The 23968-nt window shown below is 39.5% G+C and overlaps 1 protein-coding gene across 1 annotated transcript in view; it reads right to left on the minus strand.

Moving 5' to 3' along the window:
* Nucleotides 1–435: 435 nt before the first annotated feature.
* LAMA4 (laminin subunit alpha 4) overlaps nucleotides 436–23968 on the minus strand; it is a 155022-nt gene continuing 131489 nt past the window's right edge. The window contains exons 30-38 of the mRNA XM_015412680.1: nucleotides 21535–21688; nucleotides 19071–19264; nucleotides 18669–18858; nucleotides 10651–10806; nucleotides 9199–9358; nucleotides 8310–8440; nucleotides 4643–4736; nucleotides 1381–1500; nucleotides 436–866 (exon numbers count right to left, since the gene is read on the minus strand). Coding sequence (XP_015268166.1) covers nucleotides 721–866; nucleotides 1381–1500; nucleotides 4643–4736; nucleotides 8310–8440; nucleotides 9199–9358; nucleotides 10651–10806; nucleotides 18669–18858; nucleotides 19071–19264; nucleotides 21535–21688 — 1345 coding nt within the window. The 3' untranslated portion in view covers nucleotides 436–720. The remainder of the gene's footprint in view (nucleotides 867–1380; nucleotides 1501–4642; nucleotides 4737–8309; nucleotides 8441–9198; nucleotides 9359–10650; nucleotides 10807–18668; nucleotides 18859–19070; nucleotides 19265–21534; nucleotides 21689–23968) is intronic.

A 23968-nucleotide genomic window follows, 5' to 3' on the forward strand; every position in this document is an offset into this window, starting at 1 on the left:
AGCCTTTTTGATTTATTGGCCACATGCAACCATTTCAACAATCTTAATGACATCAAACAGGGTTTACTATCCAAGATGAGTTTTGAGCAGAGACCCACCACTGAAGTGCAGCTTCTGTGTCCCAAGACAAAGGCGAGACATGAAGCCTCCCGCTGCTGATATAGGCAGTCAAAGAATCAGAGCTCTGCATCTGTCTTGTTCATATCCAGCTCTGAGGAACATTTTCTTAGGTGCTGATTACTGAGCTCAGATTCCCTAATGACACAACAGCTGCAGGCATATTGATTTCATTGGGCTTTCGGGCTCTTTTTGTAGCAGGAACTCCTTTGCATATTAGGCCACACACCCCTAATGTAGCCAATCCTCCAAGAGCTTACAGAGCTCTTCTTACAGGAGCTACTGTAAGCTCTTGGAGGATTGGCTACATTAGGGGTGTGTCGCTTAATATGCAAATGAGTACCTGCTACAAAAAGAGCCCACCCCTTACAACAAAGAGAGCTTCCACATACCTCAGGAACTTAGTGCATTGCATAAAATAAAACAATATTTTTCTTGGCTTTTTTTGGCAGCATACACATTCCCAGTAGTGATTATAAGCATACTGTTGTATCATGTACATATACTAAGCAATATACTTTCATTTTCTTGATATTAAATACAGCATCTTCTGCTCCCCTGCTTCCTTCAGTGCTGTACAGACCGCTGCAGCTCATCAGCTACTCAGGTGGCAGGACATGTGTTGATGCTCACAGCACCACTGACCAAAGCTGCCTTATTGAAACTCACTGGCCTTTCATCAATCACAAAGTTACGGATACACCCAGTGAAGGAATTGCGTGTAGTCAGGCTGAATGTCAGGAGAGACTCTGCAGGAAGGTTGAAAAAAAACGTAGCCATAAATTGTTTACAAACTAAATAGTTACATGCACCAGTGCTTACTAAAGATGGTAATACAAACAAGGGGCAATTGAGTGAAACATGATTTTTTTTAAAAAATAAAGCTATGTGGCCAGAATTATCTTATTTTGATTTCAATAAAATTACTTTGATTTCAATAAATGTTTTGTTATCAATTGTTGAATGACTGTTAGAAACATTTTCGCATCCAGCCCAAGGCCCCCAAGCAGTGGCAGGTGTTTAATCTGATTAGCCAGTGCCCCCCCCCGAAATTGAAATGCCCCCCAATTTAAAAAATCCTGGCTATGGGCCAGGCTACGGGCTGTTTGTATTCAGTGTTCAAAGAATTGTTGCACTGTGAGAGAAAGTTTAGCATCAAATAAAGACAGAATTATTAATTGGAAACCATGCTGAATGAACGAAGAATACAAGGAATACAATTTTTATTTTATAGAAAATAATATATTCTTTTTTAAAAATTACCTGGCACTCCTCCAATGAAAACAGGCTCCCTGTGGTCAACTTCTTTTGGATTTAGTGGTCCTACAACATGGTTCACTTCAGAATCTACATCCAGCTGGATCACGTTAGAATCTTTAATAACTGTCATGCAAAGCGAAAGATACAGAGCAAATATGGATTCCTGCTCTTCTTTTTGTTGCATATAAAATATACATTATTCTAGACATATACTTGAAAACTCCCTCAAATCTGAAAAAGTTGGTTCTTTTCATCTCCATGACATGGACCTGCTCTCCCACACTTGGATAACTCTGTATGTGCCCATACCTGCAAGACCAGAGTTCAAGCATAATTCCAGCCATCCTGGTAAGCCTTGCAGTGTTTGCTTTACAGGAAGAGACAACAACTAGCTGAGGGCTCCAGAAGGTGGCACAGTTGAGGAAAAGCTAAGCTTGTGATGTTGGAGAACAAACAGCCAGGATTGGACTAGATGGACAATATAACCATGTACTGATCTACAACACGCAGTTGTTACCTCTCAGTTCTTTGGTAAGTCTAAAACTTATTTAAAACAGAAGTCCCTGATTTTTGTTGTGCTCCTAAATCTTTGACCTGAAAGCACCTGATTGTTAAAACAAGCAACAATCAACAGAGAAATGTCAGATATTTTGGGATGTGTTTATATTTTTTATATATAGCTGATCCTGCACCCACATAACCAAGCTAAACAATTAATTCAGTGTCATGTAAATGTAATAAGTTTCCATTTGGTGTCCGCTTCAATCTGTACAACTGACCTTTCCTGCTAAAGTAAAATTCTTAATTATATGCAGGGAAGTTTAGCTCTTGTAGGAAACTGTTGTGATCTAGCAGCTCAGCTCTTTGCATAGTTAATAAAGCAATAGCATAGATTAGAAAGCCTTACAGAAGAAATAAATATTTAAGAATAAGTAATGGAAATAAGCATCCTTAACTTATAATATGCTTCCTTTTCAACATGGCAGGCTGTATTCAAACATGAGCTACACTTTATGTTAAACTAGTAGCAAAGCTCGTTGTAGAAGCAATACAACAAGATCTAGAAAGATGTGAGCGGCACTGTACAGGCCTGGCTCCATTCCACGCATTTCCATGTGTGTGAAGGTGGCTGTACACAGCCCCTCAGCGTTTTCTTATACATAGTCTCTCCATCCATCTGTCTGCCTGCACAGAGACCTCCGGTGGCAATCTGCCTTCTCCCCCCTCCTCAGTGCTCGGGCCTGTGCTGCTTGCATGTCAGCCCCGTCCTCCTCCTTGGCCAGCTTGCCCTCTCTGGCAGTGGCCCCCGTTTGCTCTGCTCGCCGCCTGCAAGGCAAGTGGGAATGACTTGGGGGGGGAGTTGCTCATAGTGATCTGCCCTTGTCCCAGTCCCTGCTGGGACTCACAGAGAGTCAGTGGTGGGACAGAAGGCCACCTGCACCCCCATCATCGCCAGAGGTGCCCCGTGGCCCCTCACCCATTTGGAGGCATGGAGGAGCACGGGGCTGGGCAAAGCAGCAAAGAGGCTGCCAGCAGAAAAGCGGGGGAAGCGCCGGGTGTAGAAGCCAAGCCCACAAGGGTGTCATATGGCAACGGAGCAGTGGTGGGAAGACGGTGGCCGGGGCTGCCCCTGGGAGCGCCGGAGACTCTGGGGGCAGGAGAATCAGCCAGTCAAGGCAGGCCCGAGCAGCACAGAGCCATGAAGAGCCGCTGGGCCGGGGGAGAAGGAGTCTAGAAGCTAAAGCCCCGGCTGAGCGAGCCGTCCTCTATCCTGAGACGAAATTCTGTTGTGAGTTGATTTTTGGAGTGTGCTGCCTCTGTGGGTGGGACTCAGGCAATGAGACCCCTGGTGAGTGACACATCAGGGAATCAATAGATTTGGGAGCCTGTGGAACGTTCAGGAAAAAGTCACCCCAAAACAGCATATTATATATAAGGAGAGATAAACAGCTGCCTCAGAATATGGCTACTGACGAATTAATTTTCCCTCCTATAACATCTAAGGTAATTATAATGTGTGTCTTGGCATCACAGTATTATTGTCCCTCTCCACCCAAACCCTGCCCAGAAATTCAAATGAGAATTGCAACACCATGGAAATGCACAGTGCTGTGTCATCAAGACACTGCTATGAAACACAATAACCTCAGGGCCAAACTACATTATATGTTTTTGGTGAGTTGGGTCCAGGGAACAGCTGCTGTGGGGAATGTCATTTTAAAAATTAGCAGGAGCCCACCATTTTCCTAAGCTGAAATGGGCCCAACAGGGAGTTATTTGCATAACTCTGGAGTTGCCCTCAAAAGTTATACAAATTTTTCTCTGCCAGGGCTGTTTGTTGTTGTTCAGTCGCGTCGTCGAGTCCAACTCTTCTTGACCCCATGGACCACATCACGCCAGATCCTCCTGTCTTCCGTCGTCCTCCAGAGTTTGCTTAATTTCATGTTTGTTGCATCAATAACACTGTCTAACCATCTCATTCTTTGCCATCCCCTTCTTCTTTTACCTTCCATCTTGCCTAGCATCAGGGTCTTCTCTAGTGAGTGCTCCCTTCTCATTTGGTGGCGAAAGTATTTGAGCTTCAGCTTCAGTATCTGGCCTTCCAGGGAACAGTCAGGGGTGATTTCTTTTAGGATTGACTGATTAGATCTCCTTGCAGTCCAAGGGACTCTGAAGCGCCTTCTCCAGCACCATAATTCAAAAGCATCTATTCTTTGGTGCTTGGCCTTCCTTATGGTCTGTTTAGGCTCAGGAAAATGGCAGCGGGAAGGGCAGTTATAGCCCCTACCCCTACCCATTGCAATTCTGAGCTGAATCTTGCTCTCACTGATCTTTAAAATGATATTCTCCACAGCTGAATCTTGCTCTCACTGATTTTTAAAATGATATTCCCCACAGCTGCTATTCTGCAGGGCAACTAAGTCAGTTCTAGGGAACCCAGCTTGCCAAATAATGTATATTGTGGTCTGGCTTTCAGGATATAGTTAGAAGGCACATGATGCAGTAACCGTGTTGAAGCTGAGCAGGTCTGAGTCTGGTTTATGCTGGAATGGCATGGGATTTCCCATTGGAATATTACTGAAAGCCACCTTTATTTACTTATTATTTTCCATTCCCCCATGGCTCAGGGAAGCATATACATTCACATTTAAAAGGTCCACATTTAAAAGGTCCAAAATGCAATAACACTCAAATAATAAAGGATGGAAATAGTATGTGGCAGGGTCAGGAAATGCCATAATTCATTGGACTTTAATTTACTTACCTGCAATTCTGTGCCATCTGCCATCACAGAGATTCTGTTTTGGTGTAACTGAGGTTGAAAAGTCTTTGATTCCATTGTTCAACTTCACAATTACCTAGCAAAACAATTTACATGTTAATGTTTTAGAAATTTAATTTTGCTTCAAAACATTTGACCCATTGTAAGAAGTGAAAGGCAATGTAAAAAGTTTGACTAATATTTTCATTATCAAAATAGTTATATTGATGCAACATTCCACATGGGCATATAGAGTATATTACTTTCTCACCCTTAATCAAAATTTGTGGAATCTGTGTGTTCTGCAAGATACTGTAGTCTACCTTAAGGAAAAGCATACAGCGTGTGGGTGTTCTTCATTCTGGGGCATAGATCTCTTTAGCAATAAGCACTTTTTAACCATCATCTTTAGAGTTTTGTCTGTATGCTCCTGTCATGAGAAGGAGCATCACGGGCCCATTTTAATTATTTATTTATTTTTAGTATTTATTTTTTATTACTTATAATTATGTACATACAGATGAAAAAATATATTCCAACAAGAAAAAGAAAATTCATAAACAAGAAACAGAATGATCAAAAGAAACAGATAAATCTTATCATTTATTTTCTCATTATAAACATAATAAACAGTATATAGTATTTATTACATTTATCAATCTTTTGAATGTCACTCCTTTGAGTTATTTGATAAATTGTTAATCTTTGAATCTGGTAACACCCTAGAGACCAATGCAATTTCCAAAAATTCCAAATGTTTGTGAATCAAAGCTTAATTTATGAGGTAATCTTGTTCATTGTGTCAACAAAACAATATGCCAGATTTTATTAAACCATTCATTTATAGAAGAGGGTTTTGCCTTGTTCGAACTTGCTGCTATTACCATCTTAGCGGCAGTGAATTTAAAAATTTAAAACTAGAACCATAGCTGCAGGTTCCACATGGCCTTTCAAGTACCCTAGCAAGATTATTTTAGGTTTTAGGGGTATGTACCTAATATTTCACTAACAAACAGCACCATAGTTCTCTAAAACATTTGTATCTTAGAGTGTATAAAATATGAAATATATCAGCAAATGAACCACATCTCCAACCATTATCCTGAAACATAAATGCCAATCTTGGGGGGGGGGGGGGGGGAGAGAGCTAGCACTGGAAAAGTGCTTGATAAAAATTTAAGACCATCTGAAACCAGTCTAGGGCTAACATTTTCTCCAAATCCATCTCCATCCATACTAATATTAATCTTTTAGCCCTTATCCTGTTATATATATTTAAGGGGCTGTTATCCAAACTTATTAATAACAAATATATTTTAGTGATATAAGCCCTAGTTATTAGAGCACTACTGAAGCACTGATCAGTAATTCAGAAGATGATTTCATTCTTAGCCTATCATTTTTTCTCAACAACATACATTCCAAATGCCTGATTTAAAAACTGAAAGAGTAGGGGAATAGACCCAGTATTTTCAGAATAAATTATTATTAGACAGGGCCTTTTAAATAGTGGCACAATTTTGGAGCTGCCCCCCACAGAAGCTTACCTAGCTCCAGATTTACAGTGTTTTTGGTGCCAGGTGAATAAGCTTATTTCTGAGCTTTTTAGAAAATTCCCCCTCCCTTGTGGAGTTCTATCAGCAGTTTTGTTTTTATACCACTGCTGCTCTTAAATATGTTATTTGTTTTGTGCTGTTTTGTTTTAAGCTGCACATAATTGTTTTTGTCTACAGATTTTGTCTACAGATTTATTTCTGCTTCTGTTCTTCTTTTGTTACGTAAGATATAAATATTTTAAATATTTTAAATAAAGAAATCTGTCCCTTTCAGTCCAAGGGAACATACAGGTGAAATGGGCAGTTAAACTGGGCAGTTAAACTGGTGGGCAGATTCTGCATTCAGTATGTGTTTTGTTGATGTCCACCTTGAGTATTTTCTCTAACCTCCAATGTCTTTTGAAAGTTTTAATAATGAAGTTTATAAGTTCAGCAAGTGGAATATCTTTGTATATAATGGGTAAAGCTAGTTAATGGCTTTTGCCTCCTTCCTCCTGTTATAGCTTGAAATGCCAGGGACACCAGGAACAGTGTGGTAGGGGAACTGGAGAGCTTTTGTGAGAGGGGAGAACTGGCAACAATCTAACCTCCTTTGCACATGCAGATCTGTTTGATGGGAGCCAACTAAATGTATATTGTCATATATTGAACGAATATTGGGGAGGTAGCATGCAAACAAACTGTAGTAATGTGATTTCAGATCTTTTGACTTTGTTGGCATGGACTTGTGTGCAAAAAAGGTTAATACACCTATGATGAACCCCTATATCTCCTCAACTGTCTGGTAGATTTTCCCAACCAAATTTTCAGTTCCCCTATCTCTGGCCGAGTTGCCCTACAGTAGCGTGTATATGTTCTTTGTCGTAAAAGATTTAACTGTCCCACCCTATGTTTAGATATTTTAGTTTAGGCATTTTCTCAGCTCAGAAACACTAGTGAAAATACAGGAGCTGTCCAGTTTCTAAACCCTTGAGAAATGGTAATTTGCCTCAAAAAGGTAATTTGCCTCAAGTGCCATTTCTCAAGGATTTAAAAACTGGACAGCTCCTGTATTTTCACTAGAGTTATATATATGTATCTCCCCAACTGTCTGGCAGATTTTCCCCACCAAATTTTCAGTTCCCCTCTCCTAGAGCATCTGCCCTGTCCCTGCCTGCTCGTGCACGAGAATTTCCTGCCACCGATTCTTCCTTTTCATAGGAATTGTTCCATGAACAGGAGCTGTACTTGTAGAAGGGCTGTTCAAACCTAATATTCAAGCATAAGAGATCAACTGGATTAGCTTCTTAGAATGTATATGTTACATTTGGAGTGTTCAAACTGCTTCATATATAATGACTCAGTGATTCTTGTAAAAGCCCTATAAGCAGATAAGTAGCTCCTTTTCCCATATCTGTAAAGCAGATGTGGCTGCATTTTTAGGAAAAAAAATATTTTTTCTAAAAAGATGTATTTAGTAAAAAATGGAATTTTTCCTAAAGGCCACATAGGAAGCTTTTGGCTAAAGTAGGATTTGAGCTGGGACAATCAGCTCATACTTTCCCTACACAGTGTTCAGCTCAAATATTTGCAACAATCTTTTAAAATTAAAAAAAGACTACCTAGTACATTAGAAGGCAATTCTGAGGCAATTCTGCAGCAACTCTGATTTCCACTCAAGAAAAGTTCCCCCAATCTTTCTCTGAAACAGGCTTCAGTAGACCTCTGATATTTGTTTCACTTGATAAATTAAAAAATGATCAGCTTGATCTGAAAGTGAACACCCCCCCACACCAATAACTTGTAGCCCTTCTGTAGTGGCTATCATTTTCTAATGCTTTGATAAGGTAGCAGCACCAAAATGTCAGGATTCTTTCCTTTCATCTCAACACAAATATGTTATTGATGCTATAAATGAAGTATTTTGATGACTGTACAATCCTGAAACTGAGGAAATGCAATTGTGATATGTTTTGCCTTTTGTGGTGAAGTGGGGCTACTTATTTAAAAAACACACCATTGATATTAAATGTGAATTTGGTTTGTATACAACATGCTTAAAAGAATGTAGAACCCTTAATTTGTAAAGAAAAGAGATAAGAATATGAAAGAGAATTATTAGTCCTTTGTCATACCTGCCCTTGTTTCATATGTATGTTCAGGAACTCCCTGTTTACACTGTGTGCATGCATTAGGATTCCTGAACTTTTGCGAGGACGAATTTCAAAAACAATTTCAAAGTCCAGACCCAAAGTGAAAGATTCATCTGTATGGAAAGGTAAGAGCATTCTTTATGAAACAATAATTATGAAATTAGTCACTTACTACAAAACATGGAAAATACACCACAGTTTATACTTGTGCATACTTCAATATTTCTCATCTTGGAATGTGAGACTTTAATGCTGGTCGCCTTACCCAGAGAGGGACTGTTCTTTACTCTCTATAATTCAGACCCTGAATATTTTGTCTTCATTTGCAGTGTATGTACTAGGACATTTGAGAAGGTCAGCCAGAGTGTAGATTTCCTGGAGATGTGTTTCATCTTACCAATTTTTAAGCTAGTAAGTGTCTGTTGATCTTATCCGGCTTTTTCTGCTTTGTTGACTATGATTGTTAATCTGTTTTGTAGCCTCAAATAGGGTTACCACTACTGAATTCTTGGAGATTTGGGGGCAGAATCTGGAGACGGTGAGATTTGGGGATGAGGAGGTCCTCAACACAGCATAGTACTATAGAGTCCACACTCCAAAGCAGCCATTTTCTCCTGGGGATCTGATCCTTGCTGTCTGGAGATCAGTTATAATTCTGGGAGATTTCCAGACCCTACCTGGAGATTGGCAGCCCTAGCCTCAGGTAAGTCATTTCTAGCAGCTGAGGATTACAACTGAGATCCGTTATTTCATGTGTTCAAATGAATAAGTGAAATATATTCTTGTAATCTGTTTTGTTTTTCACCCCTCCAATAGACAAATAATTTCAATATTGGGCATTATTTGCTAAAACAGTCACAGTACACATTACCAAGAATAATATATCCTCCTTCATATGAAAAATATGTTCCTTCCTCTGATGGTCCTTCGAAACAAGGAGTTACACTAAATGTCTGTGAAGGAGACACGACTGGCCTTCCGTTGAGCTTTAAACTGCCAAGACAACCACTGAAACTATAGACTGAGTTAATCTGAAAAAAACAAAGATAAAATGGAGATTAAGTTTCATGACTATATATGAAAGACACACATCCTTTGGTCCTTCCCTGTTCATCAACTCTACAATTGTTTATGAATCATATGAATACAGGTCTTCATTTTAGGTAAAGGGATCCAAAGCCAAGAAGAATGGAGGGAGTGCAAAATAATAACAGCACATCCTGTTTTTCTCAAGATGTGCTTGGTCTCAAAGGGCCTAACAAACATTCTAGCAGAACAAATGTAGAGTCCAGTGGCACCTTTAAGACCAACAAAGGTTTATTCAAGGTATGAGCTTTCGTGTGCAAGGCACACTTTTTCAAATACATTGGAATGGAAGATGAGGTTCTAAACTTATAGACAGGGATTTAACAGCAAATTAACAGGTAACATGATGGTGTTTAAGTTATGCAAGGTGAAAAACTAAATAACAAATTAAGGTTATAAGGTCAACAGTTGTAAAGCAATAAATATGTCAGAATAGGAGATAAATGTCTAAGGGTGCCTTTTCTAATTGTGGGAAGTAACAATCTTAATTATCTCCTCTGAGGTGCATAGGGTGCATGAAAGGCACTTTGAGCTGGATGTAATGTTGTCAGCAGACATCTATTCAGTATTCTAATATACTATTCTGAAAAAGAAATACACTAAAATATAGAACATTTATAGTCCTCCTACATTCTAGCAGTTCCATTTTATGCAAAGTTACACCCTTCTATGTCCATTAACTTCAGGTGTCTTAAAAGGGCATAACTCTGCTTGGGAGGCACTGAAAGTTATGTTCAGGGGATTCAGAGTATACTTCTGACACAGCTTGCAAATAGCAGTCATCCAGAATCTATTAACAGATTCAAATACAGTATGTATTCTGTCGAATTGCTGAGGCTGCCTTAGGGATGGAGAGCTTTGTAAAATGGCTCCTGCATCTCTTTCCTATAGGTCTGCATGCTTGAGGAAGGACCTATTAATATTCACTGCACTGCAGAATCCTCTAGTTGTCAAATCCTTTAGCTGTTTACCTGCTTTCATTCAATGTTTTGTAAAGGGTCCTAAGCCTCAGATGGGGGGGGGGGCTCAGCAATGTTGTTTAGTGATGTCTTGGCAACCCTAAATGATGGTTTAGATCTTGTGAGGAAGTCTCAGAAGTTCTTGGTTGTCATTCTCCAAAGTGCATTTTTTTTAAAAAAGTTGAATCGTCTGTATCTGATTAAATGATTACATTGATTTTTGTTACCTTCTTAATAAATAATGCATGTATTATTGTAGAAAAAAAGTCTACTTTCACCTGGATATTTTTGGCAGCTTTTCCTGGTGCCACACCTCCTACATAAAAGGGTGTAGTGACTTGCCATGCATTGTCTAAAGAAGGAAGATTTTCTTCTAATACTCGGAGACCATCAATTACCAAACGGCCAGTATTTTTTTCCCGAACGAACATTACCTTGCAAGAAAAAGAAAAGTAAAATGTTTAATGTAAAGTGTCTAGGAAATTTATAATTATACAATTTTTTAATTATACATTTGAATACATTTTATAATTATATAATTATACATTTGAAAAAAACCTTGTGGGATTTACTTGGCAACTCTGAAGTCTTTCTTCTGGGATAACTCTTCCTCCACTTGCTTAAATGTAAAAGGCTCAGGATCAAACACTTCATTTTATATTCCATACAGTAAAACAACAGAATGGAAGGTGTCTTAGCTTCCCTAAAGTTTATGCAGCTAGATCTTGTACATTTATGCAACAGTTTTGGGAAAGCGTGCATAGGACTGGAACCTTAGAGTGCAATCCTAAACAGAGTTATACCCATACAAGCCCACTGACTTCTCTGTTTTGAATTTTCAAGCTCCTGTTATCTTGTGCTCAAACTAATCTCAGATTTTTCAGCAATGCTACTTGGATGAGTCACCTTCAGTTTCCACATATACAATTTTCCCCAGTTATCTTTAAAAAAATTTTCATCTTTCCCTTTTAATGAACATGATATTTTGTCCATTTCCGCAATTTCAAATAGCTTTTGTATGACCTCTATCTTTTCCGGGATTTTCTCTTTTTTCCAATACTTGGCAAATATAGTTCTCGCTGCCGTTAGACAATGTAACAGCAAATACTTCTCAACTCTCCCATATGTCTCAGGGATCATATTAAGTAGGCACACCTCTGGCGTGAGGGCAATATAAACTCCTATAATTTCTTGCAACGTATTACCTATCATCTTCCAGTATTCCTTTGTCTTGACACAGTTCCACCACATATGGATGTAGGTGCCCACATTCTGGTTACACTTCCAACAAATATTTGACACTGCTTGAGAAAATTTTGCTAATCTGGTTGGGTACATGTACCACCTTAAGGCCACTTTATAGATATTTTCTTTAAATGCAGTTGCTCTTGTACTTCTCATGTTAGTATCCCATATTCTCAGCCATTTATCTATCTCAATATTATATCCTAGATCCTTATTCCATACAGTCATACTTGATCTTACCACCTCATCCTGCAACTTAGATTCCAACAAGTTTTTATATACATTTTTTATCGTTCGTTCTCCTGACACAATCCAGATTTTATCCATTTCAGTTAGTTTTTCATAAAAACCTTGTTTCTGGTCTTCCTTATATCTCGTTTGTACTTGCATTTTTTGTAACCATGACAATTCAACCTTATTATCCTTTAAACAGTTGAAAGATTTTAAATTATTTCTGGTATCTAGCATATCATCATAACATAGTTTCTTCTCATGTTCATATAGATTTGGTATTGTGAACGCTTCGATAGGAGAAACCCACCTCGGTATTTTAATGTAAAACTGCTGTTTAATTTCTCTCCAGACTTTGATTAGGGAGCTTCTTATGTAATGGTTTTCAAAGCTTTTTCTCCCCTTTTCATACCAGATTGTAGCGTGCCATCCCATCTGAAGGCCATGACCTTCTAACTTTAGAAGTCTACTATTTGAAAGAGTCACCCAGTCTTTTATCCAAATCATGGCCGAAGCCTTATAATATAAGCTCCATTCTGGTAAACCAAACCCACCTTTTTCTTTCCTTTCTTGCATGGTCTTTAATTTAATTCTAGGTTTCCGTGATTGCCAAATAAAGGGCGATACCAATCTCCCTAATTCTTTAAAAAATTTCTGATTTTTAATGATAGGCAGTGTTTGGAACAAAAACATTAGTTTTGGAAGAATACTCATTTTGAGTGTTGCCACCCTGCCTAGTAAGGATATTTGTAACCCTTCCCATTTTTCTAAGTTTTTTTTAATTTCGCATAGCACCTTCTTGTAATTGTTTTCAAATAAGGAACTACATTTTTTAGTTAACCAAACTCCTAAATATTTAATTTTTTTACTAATTACAAATCCTGATTTTTCAGACAACAATGTTTCTGTTTCTTTAGAACAATTCTTTGTTAGTATTTTGGTTTTAAGAAAATTTATCTTTAGACCCGCTGCTTGCCCATATAATTTTAAAGTATACAGAAGTTGTTCAATTGAGTCCAAAGGGTCTTCTAAAATAAAAACTAAATCATCGGCGTACGCCTGAAGTTTAAACTGCTCCCCTTTGACCTTCAGCCCTTTAATCAGTGGATCTGCTCGTACCATGTTGTTAAGTACCTCTATAGTAAAAATAAAAAATAGGGGGGACAGTGGGCACCCCTGCCTCGTGCCTTTTTGTATTTGAAATTTCCCTGTAGCCTCTCCAGTAACAATTACCCTCGCTTCTTGCTCCTGATAAATCGTCTGAATCATTTGAGAAAACATTCCTCCACAGTCCCAATGTTCTAAGTTTCTCTTTATGAAATCCCAGCTCACGTTATCAAATGCCTTTTCGGCGTTGAGAAATACCAAAGCAACCTGTCTCTCATTATGTGCCTCATAAAATTCCAATATATCTAAAACTGTTCTCACGTTATTCCTAAGATGTCTTTGAGGCAGGAATCCGGCTTGGTCTGAATGTATTATCTGCTGGAGCACTTTCTTGAATCTATTGGCTAGGATTGCCGCGAAAATTTTATAGTCCGTATTGAGAAGCGAGATAGGTCTATAGTTTTTTATTTGTGTTAGGTCTGATTCTTGCTTAGGAAGTAGAGTAATTAAGGCTTCTTTCCACGATTCAGGAATCCTGTTCTTTTCCACTATGTTCTTAATCGTCAATTTCAGCGGTAGGTCAATTTCGTTCTGGAATGCCCGGTAAAACTCTGCTGGTAACCCATCCGACCCAGGTTTTTTTTTGGCCTTCAATTTTTTAATCACTTCTGTTATTTCACACATCGTGATTGGTGCATTTAACAGTTGTTTTTGTTCTTGCGTAAACTTCTTTTTTGTTATACTTATTCAATAACTCTTCGATGTCTTGAGGATCTTGGACTTTTTGTTCGTAAAGTTCTCTGTAAAATTTTCCTGCAATTTCCTTAAATTCTTTTATACTAAAGCAGTTGTTCCCTTCTCCATTTTTCAAGGTTTTGATCATTTTTTCCTCCCTCTCCTTCTTCAGCCGATAAGACAGCCACCTAGTCGGCTTATTTGCCTTTTCAAAATAGTCATGTCTGGCATAGTCTAGTTTTGTGGTTATTTCTTGTACCAGCAAACAGTTCAGTTGATGTTGTAACTTTATTATATTAGCTCTTAGTTGTTTAGATTGTGGGGTTTCCTTAAGATTTGCCTCTTCTTTTTTAATTTGATCAACTATTTGTATATATTTCTCCCGCTTCTGCTTTCTCAGCCAAATCTCTTGCCTAATCAACCTACCCCTTGAGAAGGCCTTAAAGGCATCCCACACCACATCTACGTTTGTTTCCGCTATTAAATTCTGTATAAAAAAGTTTTTAAATTCCTCTTTACATTCAGCTACAAATTTTCCGTTGTTTAACATCCATGTTTTCTTTGTCCATCTCATTCTTTTGGGGGTGTCTTGAATTTCTAACGTAATGGGACAGTGGTCTGCGAAGGTCGATGGAAGAATTTCTGTTTCTGTAACATCTGAAAGGATTGTATTTGAGGCCCAGATCATATCGATCCTGGACCACGATTGATGACAAGAAGAGAAATAAGTAAAGTCTAACTTATTCCCATTTCTTTTTTTCTTTTTCTTTTTTACTTATTTCCATTTCTGACTCTCCACATATCCACCAGATTGAGTTCCTCAACTAACCGAAGAAAGGCATGTGGTAACTCATTCGATTTGGTTTTTTCCTGCCCTTGGTTCTTTCTGTCTTCCTTTGAGTCAAGGACCGCATTAAAATCACAGATTATGTACATTTCATCTGCCAAAAGTTTCGTTACTATGTCCCGTAATTTATTATAAAAACTTTCTTGACCTTGGTTAGGCGCGTATATGTTAGTTATTAGAGCCGACCTATTTTGTCGTTTAATTTTAACTATTAAGATTCTTCCATCCTCTGATTCAAAAATTGATTCTGGTTGAAGGTGAGGTTTAACATAGGTGACAACCCCTCTTTTTTTACATGTATCCGCTGCTACATACCTTTTCCCTAATTTCTTAAACTCCAAAAGTCTTCCATCCTCTTTTTTAATATGGGTCTCTTGCAAACATAAGACATCTGTATTAAGTTTACTTACTTGATGTAATATTTGCTTTCTTTTTTGAGGCAAATTTAGCCCATTTACATTTATGGATACTATCTTAATTTTCTTTATTCCCATTTTCTTTATATTTGAGTTTCTCTTCCTTCTTCTGTTGTAGCCTCGTAGTTACTGTCGGTGGTTCAAACTTTTTAAATTTTTCTCTTTTGATTCGTCCGGATTTCTCTTTAGCCAGTTCCACTGCCTCCTCTTGCGAGCTCTCTTAAAAAATCCGATCCACTTAATTCTTCTTCCCGTACTCCTAATTCTTGACCATATTTTTTCAGAAAGTCCTCTTGTTTCATTATAGAACTTAATCTATAATTTCTTCCCTTATACATGAAGGCCAGACCTTCTGGTATCAGCCACCTGTACGTGATGTCATTTTCCCTCAGGATCTCAGCCAAATTTTGATATTCATGCCTCCTTTCTCGTATTCTCCAAGGTATTTCTCTCAGTATTCTAATCTCATTTCCTTGTATATTAATTGGTGGTGTTCTAGATATTTCTAAGATTTTATCTCTTATTATTCTTTTATAAAATCTCACATGAACTTCTCTAGGCACCCTGTTTCTTTTGGCATACGCCGAGTTTCTCCTGTACACCAATTCAATCGCTTGTATCAGCTCGCTTTCCGAAGTTTCCAATACCTCTGCTAGAGCTTTAAGTATAATTTCCTTAATATTTTCAGATTTGTTCTCCAGTATATTTTGTAATCTAATTAAATTTGCCGCTTTTTCAAATTCTAGCGTCATCAAGGATTCTTCTAGAGATTCATATTTATTTTCGAGCTCTTGTATCTGTTGATCCGCCACATCAATTTTCTCCTCTAATACATTTCCTGTTTTGCTTAATTTAATTATGTCTTGTTTATTTTCCATTATCTGGGTTTTAAACTCTTCCATTTGTGTAGTTATGTGTTGTGTAAAATGATCTAACTTTGTTTGTAATGGTTCTATTGCTTTTGCAATCAAGTCTGGTAAGATACTTTGTATTGCTGAATTCATTGCCTGGGTTATACTTTCATTTATTTTCTCCTCTAATACATTTCCTGTTTTGCTTAATTTAATTATGTCTTGTTTATTTTCCATTATCTGGGTTTTAAACTCTTCCATTTGTGTAGTTATGTGTTGTGTAAAATGATCTAACTTTGTTTGTAATGGTTCTATTGCTTTTGCTTTTGCAATCAAGTCTGGTAAGATACTTTGCATTGCTGAATTCATTGCCTGGGTTATACTTTCATTTATTTGAAAATTTAAATCTTTTGTTTGAGGCTACCGTTTTAACTTGACCTGGTGATGGCCCTAGCGTCTTCTTTATGCCACTTGCCATTTCAAACCACACTAAGCCAACCCCCTTCAGTATTTTCCTATCTACTATCTACTTTTCTATTCAGCTAATCTGTTCAGTTCTATGGCTGAGACTAATTTGTACTTTCCACCGTTTGTTTATTTTTAGCAAGTCCTATTGTTCCAGTTTCTTTTAGTTATCTCCACGTTTCTTATATCGCTTTTATATCAATTTTCACACCCAAATTACCCCCGCCTACAAGCATACAGCTCTTCCCTTACTCCCCTTTATCTTAAACTCCCAACCTTAGGTCGAACCGAATCCGTCTTCCACCTCACACCACACCACAACTCTCACACCTCTCACACCTCTTCCACCATACACCATATACCTCACCACTACTCTCAGTCACCGCACAATCACGCCACTCACACCTTTCCGTCTTCTTCCCCCGGTTTTATCCTTTCCCTTCACTCCCCACCACAGTCAATCCCAACTTTAATCACTCAAAATATATAAAGTTCCTTTTCTTCTTTATTATCTTCTTGCTTCTTCTCTTATTTTGTTGCTTCTCTCACTTCTCCTCTGCGTCTTCAGAATTAGTCTTCAAACTAAATTCTATTGGCACTTTCCACTTTCCACTGTTCAGACCCGATCATCCGATACAAAGGAGGATCGATCACTCTATAGCCAGTGCCCAAACGCTGCAATCTTTGTCTCTTTAATCCTGCCCGTCATTTGCCAGCTCACCGTTCCCGTTGATTATGCAACTCTCGATTCACGTTCTTGTCAAAACACATGAAACACTGCTTCGCCAGCTCCCCAACTCTGGTTTGATCACTCTAGCAAACGCCGACACCGCCCAGCCGCTCTTCCTCCGTCTCTCCCTCTCGGCGATCGTTTGCTTTGGTCTTGGGCGTTGACGAGGCTCCGCTAATCTCTGTAGCCGCTGCTTCTCCGCTCCTCCACCTCCACGACTCCTCCGATAATGGCAATACTTCCAATATCGCTTACTGTTTTGGGGTAGGTATCTGCCGATGCCCCTCCTCGGTTCCCGGCTCAGCTACGGGTTCCAAGCTTACTTGCACCCTCCCTTCTTGCTCAGCTGCCTCAGCGAAGTTTGGAGTGAGACGAGCCGCCGCCGCCTCTCCCACCAGACTGCTCGCCCTGCACAAACCTCCCTCCGAGAGAGTTTGGAGAGAAAAAAGTTGCCTAATTTCTCTCTAAAACTGAACAAGAGTGCAGCCCCGGCACTGAGCTCAGTACCGACCGCTGTCGCCAAAACCGGAACCAGTTCCCTAAAGCTTCCCTAAAGCTTATGCAGCTAGATCGTGTACATTTATGCAACAGTTTTGGGAAAGCGTGCATAGGACTGGAACCTTAGAGTGCAATCCTAAACAGAGTTATACCCATACAAGCCCACTGACTTCTCTGTTTTGAATTTTCAAGCTCCTGTTATCTTGTGCTCAAACTAATCTCAGATTTTTCAGCAATGCTACTTGGATGAAGAGAAAATCTGCAGTTGCACTTTGGATATTTCATTGGTTGGATGTGAACTATCTGGGGAAGGCAATCTATAATGAAGTTCTCTTTGAGTGAAAGAGCATTTTTGCATCCAACCCAGTATATAGCTTTGGCAAAAACTCTGACAAGAGTAGGATGGATTCATACAGTAATTTTTTTCAACAAATGAAAAGTAATAAATTAGCAACTAACCATTGAAAAACAGTATTTTGATGACAGCATGATCCTTTGCTTGTTGAACCTCTTAAAACAATCAAATGCCATCAGATTCTTAGTATTTATTTAATGCAAAAGTAATTGCTCAGTGGATAAAAACAATTGTTTGAATTCAATCTTATTAGATCATGAATGATTTGGAGATTTTCTTTTTTCCAGATCTGTATATTATGGTTTGGAGGGTTAATATATGAGAGAACCATATAGCTTTCTGTCAATGGAAGGTGCTGCTGGATACAGATCTTTCTCCCGCCCCCCCAGTCTTTTGTGGTCTCAGGAAAGTTGATTCCTGGGGTAATGGGATCTGTAGGAACTAATAGCCATGTGAGGGTGGGGTCACAGAGAGGAAAGGGCACCCCTCTCACCTCTTCTGTCAGTGGAGCTGCACTGATGGCAGAAGGAGCACCTCCTTCCCCCTCCTTAATGCACCCCCTGACCCACAAAGCTATGAGTACACATGGGTCCCATGACCCCAGGAATAATCTTTTCCATTGTCAGAAAAGACTGCTGGGGTGGGGGGGGGGAAGAGAAGAAGGAAGAAATTGGCAGTTCTGGGGCTGATGGATTGCTGGTTCCAACCCATACTTTTTGGGGTGATCTCTTATTGCAATAAATCCCCAACAGCCCAACCCTTTTCTTTGTTGGAAAGGCAATTTCCTAAATAGTATGTTTTCTTTTTCAAACTTACATTGTGCCACTGGTCATCATTGTACTTCTCTTGGCTCCTAATTCTTAATTTTCGGTAGCCGCTATTAAACATAAAAACTAGACGTCCATGGGCAATAAAAAGGGCCATAAAATTTTCCTCTTCTTGATCAGAGACATAGAAGATCATTCCATGGGAGGAGTGAGTCTTCAGACTAATGGAGAACTGAGATCTGTCAAATAAAAAATTGCATTTTATTATGTGAATGGGCATCAGTGAATACCTTCATACAAAGTAGAAGAAAAATGCGTACCGCATACAAAGAAAAATATTGGAGTGATGTCAAAAATTACTCTGTTTAGCTTAGTATTTTCTCCCTTATATTTATAAAAATGTTGAATAGGTTTAAAAGTGTACTGCACTAGTATTACATGCTCAGTATACCTTTTGTTGAAATCCTTTGGTAAGTAATCAAATTCTTGCCGGCTGTTTGCTGTTCCTCCAAACAGATACACATGTTCCTTTGCCTTTGGGGTGTTCGAGAAGTGGCATTGTGGGTCCGCTTCAGTTCCCAGATCTTGATCTGTTTTTTTCATGCCAGATGGAAACTGTGAGTGTTCTTCATTGTCTTTTCCAACCTTAATACAAAGAAAGCCATAAAGAACTGCTGCAATTTGTATTCTGCTTACCTTTATTCAATTTTAAGTTCAGTCCACCTGTATTACTACTAGAATTAAAACATTTTTACATGAAAAAATGCAGGAAAATGTCAGCATATTTGTTTGTCTAAATACAGATCTGCCCTATCATCTATAAATTAGGGGATGGGGCGAGGGTCCACAGGTTTAAACTCAAAGTGAAATGAGATGAGAGTGCTAAATTCTCTCCCTCTGTGTGGCTTTCCTCCATGTAATCTGTCCCTTCAGGCAGTTTCTCCTCAGCAATGGTCCAGTACCAGAAATGAGCTCAACTGGGAGAAATGGGCCTGATGAGGTGGGGGACAGGCTGTGAGAAATAAGCAGTGACCATGGGAATGGTTCAGCTCACTTCACCTGCGTACCCCTTTGGCTGTTAAAATTTGACACAATTCTCTGCTTCACAGATGACTGGGACAGGACTATGGTTAAACAAACATGTCAGCAGCCGTATCTAGTCTAGATTCCCCCCACCCCCCTCCGCAGGTGAACAAAGTATCTCAGTCTTCTGGTTTAGCAATGTAAGAAGCAAATAGGAAGGCGGGAAGTATTCTTTAAAAATAGGACTGCAGTATAATGCAATGGAGAGCACTTTTATAAAAAGGAACATCAGGGTTGCCAGACTCCAGTTGGGCCTGGAAAACCCCTGAATTACAACTGATTCACAGACAACAGAGATCAGTTCCCATGAAGAAAATGGCTACTCTGAAGGGTGGACTCTATGGTATTATACCCAGCTGAGTCCCTCCCCTCCATAAAGCCTGCCCTCCTCAGGGCTCCTCCCTCAAATTTCCAGGAATTTCCCAACCCAGATAACCCTAATAATATATTCTGCTTTTTATTATATGTATTATCTTGCTGTTACTGCATTACTTTCTACTTTTGTGATTCTGTTCTTGTTTGCATTGTTCATGACATGTGTCTGATACTTCTTTTGCTTTGTTTCTGATTTTTATCACAGTCATATTGCATTGTTTGTTGGGTGTCTCATACTATGTGAGTGCATTATGTAATCTGCCTTGAAATCTCAGTGAGAAAAATGAGCTAGCAATAAAGTAAATAAATACATGTACTCTTTATAAACTATATTAATCAGTCCACAGTTTTGGATGTTTTTTGGTAAGACTGACAATGATGTAAGCCTGTTCCCAGGAGACATCACTGAGTGCCAGTCATGGAGAGATCAGGCTCGTTAAGGCTTACAAAGAGTACATAAAGTTAACATTTGGAGTGCAGAAGGAAGAATTATTCAGGATGTTCATGGAATCTTTAAAGGAAATTCATCACAAATGGCTAATTGATTGGATGTTGATTAGAAATGCATATGGGTTCTTTTCTGTATGGTTTACCAGCCTGGTACCCATGCTTTGCTACGGTATTTAACTTCCATAAATCCAGTTATAATACTGATGATGTAAAGTTTGAAATGTAATATTTGTTGGAGGAATTCTAATGGAGAAGACTGTAGTGTAAAAAATGAAGTGAAACATACATACTTTTTTTTCTTTACTGAAGGACCTCTCTGTAGACTGCTGGGGCGGACTCCCGCGTGGCTTTAAGCACCCTGCAACTGCTGCTGCACCTGACAAACAACTGCCTTTCAGGTGTAGGAGGGGGAAGCATGTTTGAAGCCATAGGGAGGCTGGGCCAGCAGCTTTGCTTCACCTCACAGGCAGTTGACCACTCCTGATTTCCTCAACTGTCATTAACTCTCTGTAGTCCCCTGTAACTGTTTTTTTTTTAACCTCAGAACACTGACTTCTGCAGCTGACCAATCAGAGAGTGGGGTGTGTGTGTGCTAGAAAGCAGAAGCCTGGGAGCCACATAGGAATCAATGGGGGGAGCACATTTTACCCCTTTTTACCCCCTTAGGGGTCGGATTTCTAAAAATCCCTTCTTAGTGAGCATCTACGTCACGGTAAGAGCACTATCCCTGAATTTGGTGTCTCTAAGTCCAGCGGTTTGGCCTGGGCATTGATTTCATGGTGAGGAGACTTTCTTTTATATATACAGATGGATTGTCTCTAGGGGAGACCATACATGCATGATTAATGATTCAAGTGTTGTTTCAAAATGGCTGAATGGGCTAACCTGCTATACAGCAAACAATCTTTTAGATGCTAAGATGACTACCTATGAATTCTGGTATATTAATGATATTATTTATCCGATTACATGTGATTATTTTAATGCATTTAGTATATTTGACTAACTCTTTTATTCTGGCTTCCTTTGGATTTGGATGAATTTTTTCTTTTCTTGTGTAAAAGGGCAACTGGAGGAGATTCAACAGGGCATCCATACAGGGATGCTTGGACCTTTTCAGAGTAACGTTGGAAGTCTTCCACTTCAACATCTCGATCCAATCTGTATTTTTAAAATAGGAACAATATTATTAAAAACAGCCAACTATGATTTGGCAAACAGAGATTTTTCTTCTTCCTTTAAAAAGAACACCATAAAATTAAAAGAAGTCTTGTCTATAACATACACATATGCATAAACATACATTACAGGAGAAAAATATCAATGGGAACACAAAGTCTTTGCCTTTCTTTGGCCAACAATAGTAAAATATTATTGCAGATGCAGTCTACCTCTGCTGCGTCACGATCTGTGTGTTATGATACAAATCAGATCCCATTTCAGTTCCAGGGTAGAAAGCTGAGAAAAGACAGAACTGGCTGTGCATTAGAGGCTTTGTGACTTAATACCGTAATACAAATCATTGGCAAGCCCCTGGTTTGCCTTACAGAGGTAATCTAGTGGTTTAGCAGAGTAGCATGAGTATTTCCCAATATGTTTTACACCTTGTTAGTGCATTCATTACATTCTTCAGCCCCATCCCATCTCAAAGGTGATTACCAACAGATTTAAATACACTTTGAGGAACAATGACAAAATCAGGATATTGGCTTGATACTATGACTTTACACGGGGCACACAGAATCGGCAAACAATAAGATGATAAAAGATTTTTTTAAAATGTATTTGAAGAAGTGTTCCAAATTACACATTCTGAGTTCAGCATGCTCTTTTGTTAGATTCCCTGAAGTAGAACTTAAAAATGATATAAAATTTAACATTTGTACCATATACAACACATAATGCCACTTAAAATGTCTGTAAAAAGGGTGCCCATTCGGACTTTAATAACGATACAGAAAGCAAAAAACCCTGTTCTTAAAATGTCCCTCATTGCATAGATGTTCACTGATACAAGACTGTATTCAGAACTGACATGCCAGTTCTATCACTGTTACTATTCAAAAAAGTATATCAACTCACTGCTTCTATTATCATCAAAAGACATTTTCTTTTTTGCTTATTGGATCCGGTTGTACTTGTGCCATCAATGAAACTAGACCCAGTCCAAGACTGCTGCACTACTGTATCAAGGACTCACACAGGGTTGTGTGGGAATGGGAACCCTGTCGCCATGCCACTCACTGCTGATGCTACCTACCAATCAGTTCTCATTCCCCCTTCCTTCTGTAGCATTGGTGCAGAAATGCCAATATGTTGACAATCCTACCCTCCCACACCTTGGAATTCCTCCTTCCCAGCTGAGCAGCAGGGTAAAGCTTACCTTTGCCCCTTCTCTGTACTGGATGCAAGCAGAATGCCCAAAAGGACATTCTACCCACAGCCACCCCCACATTTTCCCCAGTGAGCTGGATCAAAGGAGATTTCCCTTTCTCCACTGTGGGGACCAAAACAGCTCACATTATTCTCCTCTTTTCCTTTTTATCTGCACAACAACTCAGTGAGGTAGGTTAGGCTGAAAGTATGTGACTGGTCCAAAATCACCCAGTGAGCTTCCACAGTAAGATGGGGATTCGAACCTGGGTCTCCCAGACCCTACTCTGATGCTCTAACTGCTACACCACACTGATGTCATAGGGTGGCTGCTGTTGAACAGTAGCAAGCAGCCAGGCCTAGTTGAGTCATGAAAGTTGTCCGATACCAATCTTGCTTCCAGGCCTAGGGTTGCCAACCTCAGGTGAGATCTGGAGATTTCCCAGAATTACAACTAAACTCTAAATGCAGAGATCTGTCCCCCTGGAGAAAATTACTGCTTTGGGGGGTGGGCTCTATGCAGGGCTCCCAAATACTTACCTTAATTCGGCAGAGGATGTATAGTTCTTCGCGGGATCATTCCCGCCGGGAAAACACAGGGGCTGCACTATTCCGTCGCCCAGACATGACGTAGGCACGTAGCCGGGCGACGCTCTAGCAATGGGGTTGGAAACTCGATGGTACCATCGAGTTTCCAGTCCCATTATCAGAGCGTCGCCCAGTTACGTGACTACGTCATGTCTGGGTGACGGAATAGTGCAGCGCCTGTGTTCCAAGCAAGAATCTTCCGGCGGGGAAGCATGTGTCCCCCGCTGGATCGAAGGTAGGTACTTGGGAACCCTAGCTCTATGGCATAATATCTGGCTGAGGCCTCTCCCCTCACCAAACCCTGACCCCCTCAGTTTCCACCCCCAAATCTCCAGGAATGTCCAGGAATCTGGATCTGGCAACCCTAGCCAGGCCTGGCCTCAAAGGCCATGGCAGGCCAGAGAAGGGCCCTGCCCCCTCCCCCTGCCTTTTATTCACATGAACCCAGCTTGGATAGTTTGGTTGCCTAGCAACAATCAC

The sequence above is a fragment of the Gekko japonicus genome, unplaced genomic scaffold (genome assembly GCF_001447785.1).
Source record: "Gekko japonicus isolate JY-2015 unplaced genomic scaffold, Gekko_japonicus_V1.1 scaffold410, whole genome shotgun sequence".
NCBI lineage: Eukaryota > Metazoa > Chordata > Lepidosauria > Squamata > Gekkonidae > Gekko > Gekko japonicus.